At 34.4% G+C, this 11,042-nt stretch overlaps 2 protein-coding genes across 2 annotated transcripts; one reads left to right on the plus strand and one right to left on the minus strand.

Annotated features, from left to right (window-relative positions):
• The first annotated feature begins 7,924 nt into the window (after positions 1 to 7,924).
• LOC147503341 (transcription factor TCP3-like) lies at positions 7,925 to 8,203 on the plus strand. The gene has a single exon (XM_086604799.1). The coding sequence runs from the start codon at positions 7,925 to 7,927 to the stop codon at positions 8,201 to 8,203; it is 279 nt and encodes a 92-aa protein (XP_086460925.1).
• A 576-nt stretch (positions 8,204 to 8,779) lies between these two features.
• Positions 8,780 to 9,529, minus strand: LOC147503342 (uncharacterized). Its single transcript, XM_086604800.1, has one exon. It carries the CDS (start codon positions 9,527 to 9,529, stop codon positions 8,780 to 8,782), a length of 750 nt encoding a protein of 249 aa, XP_086460926.1.
• Between the last annotated feature and the right edge of the window lie 1,513 nt (positions 9,530 to 11,042).

The raw sequence follows: 11,042 nt of genomic DNA on the forward strand, positions 1-11,042 counted from the left end.
ATCTGACTATAAAATATTCATGTTATGTTTTCTCAATGCATTCTATAGGAGTGCATCATTAAGGTAACCGGACCACTCCACTTGGAGTGTGTGGTTGTAAGTGTCGGAGCCTTGAGTCCACGTATATCTTGCATATTCTTTGTTAGCACTTTTACTCGTAGTTTGAGTAGTATACCCCTATGGAGCAAGTATACATTTTTTTTATTTCTTTATTTTACATTCTTTTTAAAATAGTTTTCTTTACCTGCCATTTACATTACATTTCCTGCTTTCTGTATTTCCCAGTTTTCTGTCTGACATAAGTTTTTTCTTTCAATCTTCACTTTTGACACTTGAGTAGTTTTTCCTTTATAAAGAAGAGATGTGAAACAAAGCAGAGGAGAGATGGTGATTATGTGAAGGTGACTTACGGTTGCTTTTCATGGTTGTTTAGTATGCTTCGTTTTATATAGGCATGCCAAACCATGGGATGGTTGGCAACTGTACTCCTTTATTTTCGAAAACTTTTTCCTTCTGTGGGTGATTTCTAGTTGTTTCGAGTTTTGTCTTAAAATCTAGTTGAAATGGCTTTAACTAGGGCTAACTAGAGCGTAGGAGAGGAGAGACTAGATTATCTAGAAATAAAGCTAGTCCTCTTCACTAGATTTGCCTACTTGCAAAACAAAAGGTGGAAGCTCTAGGGAGGTCAAACCATGGGATGGTTCGCAATTTGAGTCACCTAAATTCAAAAATTTTGTTCCTTCTATTGGGAGGATCGCTCTCCTCATAGTGATTTTGCTTAGTAGTAATTTTCTCTTTTTATGTTATTGTTTTAAGTAATTTAGGAACAAAAAGCCAAAAAGAAAAACCCTTCTCTCACCCTTTCATAAAAGTTCTTGTTTTTCCTGTGCTTATAATAGAGTTTCTCGATACATCAATAGTTATGTGACTTTCCAAAAACAAAACGGGCAATAGAATCCACATATACCAACCCTTAGAAATACGCAATCTCCATTCTTCTAAGGGCGGTTTGAGGATCAGTTATGTGTTACTAAAGGTCGCCCATATCACTATGATATTCGTACGAGACATCTTAAGTCTTGCACAGTAAATCCCCCAACCAGTGTTGTCGAGGCGTTAAAGTGCATCTAAGGCGCAACACCCTCTTTGTGCCTTAGGCACAAGGCGTGAGGCGTGGCGCGCGCCTGATTGAAGTGAGGCGCATAGTAATAAAAAAAAATAGATATATCAAAAAAAAAATAAAATAAATATTAAATATGACATAAATTATCACTGATTTGTTTAGCCAAACTTTAAAATTAATTTTATGTGATTGTAAACATAAAACCATTGTAGTCATTTAAAAGAAAAATCTTAAGCAATAAGTAAAGAGCAAAATAAAACTCATATCTCTCAATACAATCTAGCTCAACTTCAATAAACTAAAATAATGAACCAATCGAATTGAGCCAAATGAGTTCTTCATGAAATAGAACACGTGATTCACATTTTAGAATCTCGTAAAACTTCATTTAATGCATCTTTGTGTCTTCTCTCAATCCATACAACTTAACAAAAACTAGTCAAAATTAATTTTAGAGTGTACTCCAAACTGAAACTTATTAAGTTTGTACAACTTCTTGTACCATACAACAATTGGATCGAGTGTAAATGTGTCACGTATAGCAAAAATTGTTAAAAAAATGAAAAAAAAAAAAAAAAAAAATAATAAATAGGTGTGAGCCTTGACAAAAGGCGCAAAAAGGCACAAAAAATCCGCGCCTTATGTTACCTCCCGCACCTTGGTCAAGGCAAGGCACTAAAAGTCTTGACTCTCTACATACTTTAGCGCCTTAAGCGCTCTTTTCTTTTGACTACATTCCTCCCAACACACATAACTGAAGCCACAGTCTAACTGAATTGGGTTCAATAAAAGCTGACACGAAAGTTGCCTAAGATCACCTGTTATAATTTGTTTTTCAAACTTAGGTTTAGAAATCACAACTTTTGTACGAGTTATTTTTATAACATCTCTCCATAGTTTTTCAAAAAACTTGAGGATATAAAAATTAAAATCTTACGCCCTAGAGTAACCAAAATAATACTGGATAAATATATGATTTTATCTTCTTGTAAAAACCCTCTATATGGTTAGAGATACCTTTTGAGAAAAATAGGATTTAAAAAATAAAAATAAAAAATAAAAAACCCCAAAATTTTCATGGTAGAATAATTATGTAGCTTACTATTTAGATAAACCATGTATTTCTTGTTCTATATCCAGCAAACCACGCTCCAAACTTGTTTGGGGGTGGTATATTCTCAGCACGAAGAACAGAGTACAGGTTACTGCCGTTTTTGCTCATGTTCTTATGGTAATCTCTTTCCTTTTCTTAATACTTTGAGGGCAAAGCATATTTCTATTTGGGGGTGGTATAGTAATATTATGTAAAAACTAGGCATTTATTATATAGCATTTCTTATATTATATATATTCAGTATATTTCTATACTTGTTTCTATCTATTTAGTAAAAGAAAATTGAAAAGACCAAAAATATTTTTCTATTTAGTACTAAAAGTTTTGTTTTCCTTTTTCATGATGAACAAATGGTTTAAAAGTCTCATTATAGCAATAGAGTAAAGATTTGTTCTTTGAACTCAGACTAATATACATACAATAGTTTCTACATCTTTTCATAAATGGCATGCATCAACATCATTGATTGTATATAACAATGAGTTTACGAAGCCGAGATTCAAACAATTAAGTTCCATATCCTGTGAGAATCTAGCCAAAAGCCTCATCTGAATGATTATTGAGTGATAACACAAGGATGTCTAGATAGAAAGATAATACGTCCACTTGCTTGATCATCACACCATATCTTAAGAGAGAATTTAGGCTATTTTTGGATCGATATAGCCAAATAAACGTTAGAAACCCAAAAATATAGTTTTTCTTCTAGTTACCCCCCTTGAGCCTTCACCAATTTCTAAAAACCATTTTATTTTTTCTCCATCAATCCCTGAATCGTTACTACACACACAATAAAAAGTGTACTCAGCTGACGAGTTAAGAATTGGATGAACAGTAAAAAAAAAAGAAGAGAAGGCCTTATACAAAAACATAATAGTTAGAAGCTTCCAAAAAAAAAAAAAAAAAAAAAAAAAGATTCAAAAATCGAAATCTCCCAAAAGTTCAAAATCAAAATGAGTCGATTTCAAAAGAAACAAAAGCAAAGTTAGTACTCCCAAAAATCAAAATCAAAATAGAGTCACAAAGCCAAAGGGTTAAAGAATGAATCACAAATTCATAAGAAAAAGAACAAAACAAAGTTCTTCTCTAGTTACAAATATCCTGAAAACCCAATTTCTCAGAGTTTGTTTTCCCTTCCCTTTATTTCTAAACCACTACCTTAGCTCTGTAATTCCTAATAAAAGACCTCTAGCTTAACTAGGAATAGGATGGTGTGATAGTAAGTGGATATTGTGATCAATCAATCCCGGTTTCTTTGGACATCATTCGTGTATGTGAGGAATATAAGTGTCATCTGCACTTGAGAAAATGAAACTTGAATGAATCTATCAGACAGTTGTGATTACAACACACCCCTATGAGAACCCACCTTAAGGACGCTCTCCAAAAGTTTCAAAACGACTCTGCTTTTGCATTTCACCACTCATATTTTGCACATTTATCTTTAAATGATTAATTACTCTGTATATATTATTCTGAGTTCAAAGGAGCTTTTCTTTATTCCCCTGCTAATGAGATGTATAGAACTCTGAGAATAAGCAAGGAAGCAAGACCCTTTGTACTAGATAGAGAAAGTTTGTGAGTACCTTCTATGGAAAATTGTCATGAGGCTTAAGCTCGTCCACTAGGGAATTCCTAGTTGTTTAAGGCCTAGTTGTATATGGTCAATGCAATCGCACTCTGTGAAATGAGACTAGTATAATAAAGCATACATTTGTGATCTTAGTTTTTTCTTTTTCATCTTTGCTTAAAGACAAGCAAAATGTTGTTTGGAGGTAGTTGATCAGTCCCCAAATGTGCATTTTATTACCTTGAGATGTAAAAAATTAGGCATCCAATGTTTTTAGGATCTAAACCATTTGGTTTGTAGCTTTATTTTTCATACCATAGAACTAATCTTTGGTCATTAGGAGTAGATAATATATTTTAAATTAATAGTGTAATTTGATTTACTTGTTTTTCATTTTTTTGTTCTTCAAGCTTTAGTGATTAAATCAAGTTCTTATTATCTTTAATACTAGTTTTCAATCTTCTCTTCAGTACAAGTTTTCATTATTTCTCTAATCTTTGATTCAATCCCAAAAACACTAGTCATACTCATTTGACAAGTTCAAATGAGTATAACTTTGTGAGCAAGATATCTATAAAAACCATTTCCATACATGTTTTGCAATCAAATCAATAGTTTATTCTAGATTTCAACCCATTCTAGATAAAGAACTAGTGTTTCCACCATTAAAACATCAAGAACAAGAGTAAAGAAAGTGTAGACAGTTTAGAAGGAGATTTTTCCAACCATCAAACCATTTCTCCAAACAAAGGATTTAAGATGAACAACAAAGCCCAATCCCACTTTCTCAACATGTCATGCACGGAGAGAGACGAGCTAGGATATTGTTCTGTTAGAGTTTGTCTTTGGACACAATGTTAGTATTAGTAGTTTATTATTACTATTATCATTATTATTATATTTGTTATTTATCAACTACATTTGAATTACTGTAATGATTTCATTTTGTAAGCCAGTTATTTGACTACTCTGGCATTTGTCAAGATAGTTAAATAGTTAGGTTCTCTGACTCATTATATCTTGGGCTGATTAGGTAAAATATAGTGGGTTGGGGGAGTTTCAGGATTTAGTATGGAAGTTAAATGAGAACGACTCGAATTTCGAGGGTCCCAAAGGACATGAATTATTTAGGGTGTTAATATTCTCACCACGTTATCTCTATAAGCTCACCCCTAACCATTTTGATTACCCATTAGACCCTCTCATCCTCCACCACTTTCAAAAGCTACTAATTACGTCTTCAAATCGGTCTAATTTCTGTGCTTGGGTAACTCAGAATTTGTTACTTGCAATTTATTTATTGAAATTGATTACCAACTTACACTATAATTTGTGAGTTCAGCCATGGAATCTATTGAGAATGACGTTTGAATTATAATCCCACCGTGGAGATTTTCTTAAGCCAATATTCATGTATTAGACAGTACATACAAACTATTCTCGATGAAGCAACATTATGCTTTTGAAAGTTTGTCTTGTTAATTTGCTATTAAAACTGTTTCTTTTTATTAAACTAAGTTAATACTATTGATCAAACAACAAATATAATTTTATACAATAAATACTAATTAGCAAAACTATGCCCATGGAAGGAGGGAAAAAAAACGGATGCATCAATTGATATCTTCGAGTAGAATAAAAAAGAGTGCTTGGTTGAAAGGGAATAAATATAGACTATGTTTATTGTCTAATTGTTTTTATTAAATCCAAGTATACTAAAAAAAAAATATTTTCTTCTTTTTTTTTGTTTTTTTGTTTTTTTTTTAGATTGGTAAGCCTGATTTTAAATGAGATCAATAACTCTTTGATGCTAGCGGGGTTCAAGCCCCAGACCTCTGGTATCATCACCCAAAGGTTTTTTATTTTCTTTTTTATTCTTTAAGCCTAATTTAGAAGTGTCTAGAAGTGTAGTTTGTGAGTTCCAATAGTCTTAGAAGATTACTATTATAATATGCATAGATTAGGAAAGTGGTTCTTAGTGTTTTAGTAGGTTTCTAAGATGATTTGATAGAGTTCTCTATACAAAGAGCTTCATGGACGAAAATTCTAATCAACTCGATCTTCAATATTATCAATAAACTTATGTTTTAATTTATCTCTTTTATGTTCTAATGAACTTTTAATATCGTTTCTACTACGTCAATTGGTATCAGATTCTGACGATGTTATAAGATTGATATCCAGTTTAAAGTTAAAGAACATTCCCAGGACGTAAATACTGGGTTTCTTCTATTCAGAGTATCTTTGGATTCAAGATTTTTGTTGAAGGACTTGCGATTCACTACCTATAGTGTTGATACAATCTTTCCTCATTGAAGATCACAACAAAAAGGCAAAGGTAGGAATTTTCAATCAATTCCAATGCACTAACTATAGTGCAACCTCTATATCTTCAGGTTAGATTTTCTATCATCCACGTTTTTCACCTTCCACCCCATCACCCTACCACCAACGATCCTTACTCACCATTGTTTTCATTAAACCACCACCACCACACAAAAAATAAATGAACTGAAAAATAGACTAGAAAATACATCATTTTCCTGAGCTTTTATAGATCGCAATACTGGGATTTAGATTGCGTGCTATATATCATTACGAAGCTTATCAAATCCAATTTCCAATGCAACTGATGGTGTCTCGTTTGGAATTATCTAGATAGAGATACTTCAATATTCATCCAGCATGTCAGATTTTAACAAAAATTTGAATTTTAAAGGAATATATATATATATATATATATATATATATATATATATATATATATATATATATATATATATTCTCAAGCACAACAACTTCATGTTTCATGCTCGAATTTGTGCTATCAAAACAAAAATATGTGAGCTACAAAATGATATTTGAGATATTGATTTTGAGTATTATAAATCTCCTCACCATGATTACTATGTTCGTTTAAGGCATGAAAAAGACTATCTTGATTGTTCTTACAAGTTGTCTCGCTTACAAGCTTCTCATAAAAAATATTCTCATGCACTTCAAGATTATGAATTTCGTTTTCAAGAAAGTATTAGACAACAACAACTTTCGGCACAAAGAATTGCTGAAGCACAGATGTATGCACAAAGAGTTTCTGAAGAACAAATGTATGCTCAACAAATTGATGAAGAGAATTATTGTTGAGTGCAACAAGAAATGAAGAGAATTATCATAGATTACAACAAGGAAAAGAAAGAAGACGACAAGAGGAACAAATACAATGGCTTTCTGACAAGAGTAAAAGAGTGATTTTTGGAAGTCGAGCTTCTGTTACTAAGTAGTCATCTCCATCTCTACCATCATGTGTTTTCTTTAGTATAAATAACAACCCGAACACTTCTCTCAAATTAACTCCCATCTCTCCCTCTAACTATCTCGTCTTCCTCTCAATTTCCCACGACTAAATCGTGTCTTCCTCTAGAAACGATACAAAAACCCTATAAAAGAAGGATGACAAAACTCTAAAATCGATTGAAGTTCGCCAATTTCTTCTGAATTTTCAAAGTTTGGGCTGATATTGGTCGCTGGAGTTTTATTGTTTCATTGATTCAATGGTATCTGCAACATCGAAGATCTTTTATACTTCAGAGGTTAAATCTTTCTCACCCCTTTCATTTTATTTTTCAAAGTCATCACTTTTACCAAGTTTTGAATGGTATAAAAGGAATTACATATGGGTTAACTTAATTGATGTTTACATCCAATTTGAACTGTCCAAATTGATATTCTAGCATGCCCTTAGTCTCGTCTTAGGAAGAGTGCATGAAATCAATTTTCCTTTTTCTGGAAGATAGATGAAATCAGTACGTGAGAAGTTATTAAATTATATGTGAGGCACTTCAAATTTCAAAGATTTCATTTTTGTTCTTTTCAAATGGCTAGTGGATTTTGCAGGCTTTTAAGTTTGAAATTGGTTCCCCCTTTTTTGGTTAAGACATTCCAATACATGAAGCTAGCCTTCATACTTATTTAATTTAGTCCCTCTTTTCTTGGTGTTGCACTGAACTAGCACATCGTTGTCTGTGTCCAGATCAATCCAATTATAATAGGTATGTCTTGTTTGATCAACTCTATTTTTAGTTTTTGCTAGGTTCAACTCTATTGTTATTTTCAAACAATGGTTGCTTGGAGTGCTGGTACATATGCATGCAGTGGAGGAGGTGGTGGTAGTGGTATTGCTATCTTCAATTCACAACAGCCATCACAACCAGTACTCGGCCAAAATCTATTTTTAACACAGAGGGGACCCAATCAGTCCATTAACTCACCTCAATTTCGTGCTTGGACAGACTCGTCAATTGCCAATTCAAATCAAATGCAATCAGTTAAACAGTCATTGATATCTGGAATTAGATTTGCTTATGGTGGATTCTCATGGTTTCGCATTCCAGCATGAATTAAAGGTGAAGAGGAGCATGATGTGGCTTCTAACAAGCCGCCATCTGCTTCTCGCCATTAAGAAACAAGAATGCTGAAATTAAACTTTTTACCAGGTATAAACATCCAATGCCCAAGTCTTGAAAATTCAAGTAAATATATTATTTACACAATGTATCATATGTTACATAATTATGCCTTTTGTTGGAATGTAATGAGGTAGAACAAATGCACTTCTGTTGGAACTTGAAATGAGGAGAAAGGCAATGCGAGGAGATTTCAGTTTCTAATTGACTATGGTCTATCTATCTTGGGATGAAAATTCTATTTGAAATCAGATGTTTCTTTCCTATTTATATGGTCCTATAGTTTGAGAGGACTCTATGAGCTCTACTACTATTTCAATTTTTTCTTGCATTGTTTGTTTAAGTATTGTTTTAATTTGGACCTTGTTATTTGCAATTGCATTTTTTTTTTTTTTGCAAGCAAATGTGAATATATTATTATAATAATAAAGTTACATTATAGAGTTTTCACCATAAGTAACAAAAGGGCATCTTGCTACACTCTAGGGAAATCTAAAGTATAACTGGTCCTAGTTTTCCAATTTTGTGACAAAAGGTGGTCTTTCCACGCTCCATACAAATTCATCCTTTTCTAAAGTGGCTCCATGCTTTGCCACAGCATCTGTGCTGAAGTTGGCTTCCCGCCATGCGTGCGATATCCTATAGGAGGAGAGCGCCGCAGTAGCTCTCACCCACCTCGATTTCAGGACCCAGGGTATATGGCCATGAGAGAAGGCTAGTGCGACTGACTGTGAATCTGTTTCTAGCCAAACTCTTGTCCAGTTCCTTGCTGCCGCACCTTCCACTGCCAAAGTTAGTGTTTGATACTCCGCTTCATAGTTAGTAACTATCCCCAGTCCTTGTGCGAGAACTCTGAGCAGGTGGCACTGATGGTCTCTGAAGATTAGTTTCACACCCCTTCGACCAGGATTCCCAATAGAGCTACCATCATAATTGATCTTAACAACTCCTACCTCTGGTGGATACCATTTGACTTGTTGAATGGCTTTTATCGGTTTGGGCTTGCAAACAATCTCCAGAGAATGCATAATTACCAATTCCTTGACATAATTGAACATGTAGCTCTTAGACAATCTACCAGTTATATGAATTCCTTGCCAGACCAGTTTTCTTATGAAATGATGGTTGAAGTTTGAGTCGTTGTACCTCTGCACATTTCTCATCTTCCATATTGCTACCAACAAGCGCAGAACTGCTGCTGTCCACAATTCCTTGATCAGTGGGCTTGCATGATTTGCCGCTTTCAGAACTTCCTTCATATCTATGTTTCCCTTAACTGATAGTGCATTCAACTGGAATAAGGTTTTAATCCAATCCCAGAGAGCCTGAGAGTTTGGGCAGTACCAAAAAAGATGAGCAAAGCTTTCTTCGTCTTCCTTGCATCCGTTACAGCGAGAAGCCAATTAGATACCTTTACTTGTAACTTTATCATCTGTTGGAATAATGATAAGATGCAAAATCTTCCAAGCCATTCCAGCAGTTTTGGGATGAATGTAGATGTTCCAGATAAAGCGATGCCACCAGACAATTGCCCCTTATCCTATAATGTCATAAGCCGAGAGGACTGTGAACTTGCCTTCCTTGTCAAGTTTCTAGATTCGGCAATCTTCTAGCTCATTGCAAGGTGGGGGTAGAGAGAGAAGTGACATGCCCAACGACTCAAAGAGCTACAGAGTTTTGGTAGGGAAATGTCACTGGTTGCTCTTTATCAAGTTGCTAACTCTGGTTTTGGGGTTTCTCCAGTCGATGTGTGGGAGCAAGTCCGCCACCGAACTAGGCCCAGCCCAAGCATCTCTCAACATGTCCACTGTAGTACCATTTCCAATGACCCAAGAAATGTTGTTTCTCATGGATTCCAAAGCCCACTTAATCCCGTCCCAAATGGAGGAACACTTATAATAGGCAAGCCATTTGCCATTTTTTATTTTATACTTCTGTTCCATGTACTTAGACCAAGGGTTGTCCATGGTTAGCAGTTGCCATGCTAGTTTCATGAGGAGAGACAGGTTCAACTCCTTGAGAGATCGGATGTCGAGCCCACCTTCATTCTTTGGTTTGTAGACTTTTGCCCATTTTAGAGTAATGAACTTTCTCACTGTGGGATTACCTGACCATATGAAGTTTCTGATGGCATCTTTTCCTTCTTTGATGCTTTTCCAAGGCCACTTGTAGATACCCATGTATTTACAATTGCATACTGTCATGATAACCTGTTCACATATTACGCTTAGGCACTTGTTGAATTTTAGCATAAAAGGTGATCTTTATTGTTGTCATATATATACTTAATTACTTAGGAAAGTTTGAAAATGCTTATACTAGTTTTGGTTATGAGAATGCACTCTTAGTCTAATAATTGACTTATAATCCGTAATATGAGTTTTAATTTAATCTTCTTGTCAGGGGTGTGGCAGTTGAGGATCCAAGAGCTAAACATGTTGTAGAATTGACAATTGATGATCACCCGTTCGCTTATGACGACTTTGTATGCTTGGATGTTTAAACTCAGGTGATCGATTGTGCTATCGTTGTTTGTCGAATGTTGATACTATTACATCTGGTATAAAGCTTCGAGGATGGAGGAGAGAAGTTTGAAAGAAGGCTATCAAGAAGATGAGAAAGATGAAATATGGTGGCTAGTCATTGAGAGAGAGAGCTCTTTCTTGTGTTTTTACAAGTCATTGTCTAATGCTTCCTTATAAGTGTAGGAACATATATAATGTAGGCATTGTTAATACTATTGTTGAGTGAAATTTATAATTTGGGACTACG

The sequence above is a fragment of the Coptis chinensis genome, chromosome 4 (genome assembly GCF_015680905.1).
Source record: "Coptis chinensis isolate HL-2020 chromosome 4, ASM1568090v1, whole genome shotgun sequence".
In the NCBI taxonomy this organism is placed as follows: Eukaryota; Viridiplantae; Streptophyta; class Magnoliopsida; order Ranunculales; family Ranunculaceae; genus Coptis; species Coptis chinensis.

Excerpts from the sequence above, each read along its gene's own strand:
- LOC147503341 (XM_086604799.1), top strand. The coding sequence starts at position 7,925 with ATGGTTGCTTGGAGTGCTGGTACATATGCATGCAGTGGAGGAGGTGGT.
- LOC147503342 (XM_086604800.1), bottom strand. The coding sequence starts at position 9,529 with ATGAAGGAAGTTCTGAAAGCGGCAAATCATGCAAGCCCACTGATCAAG.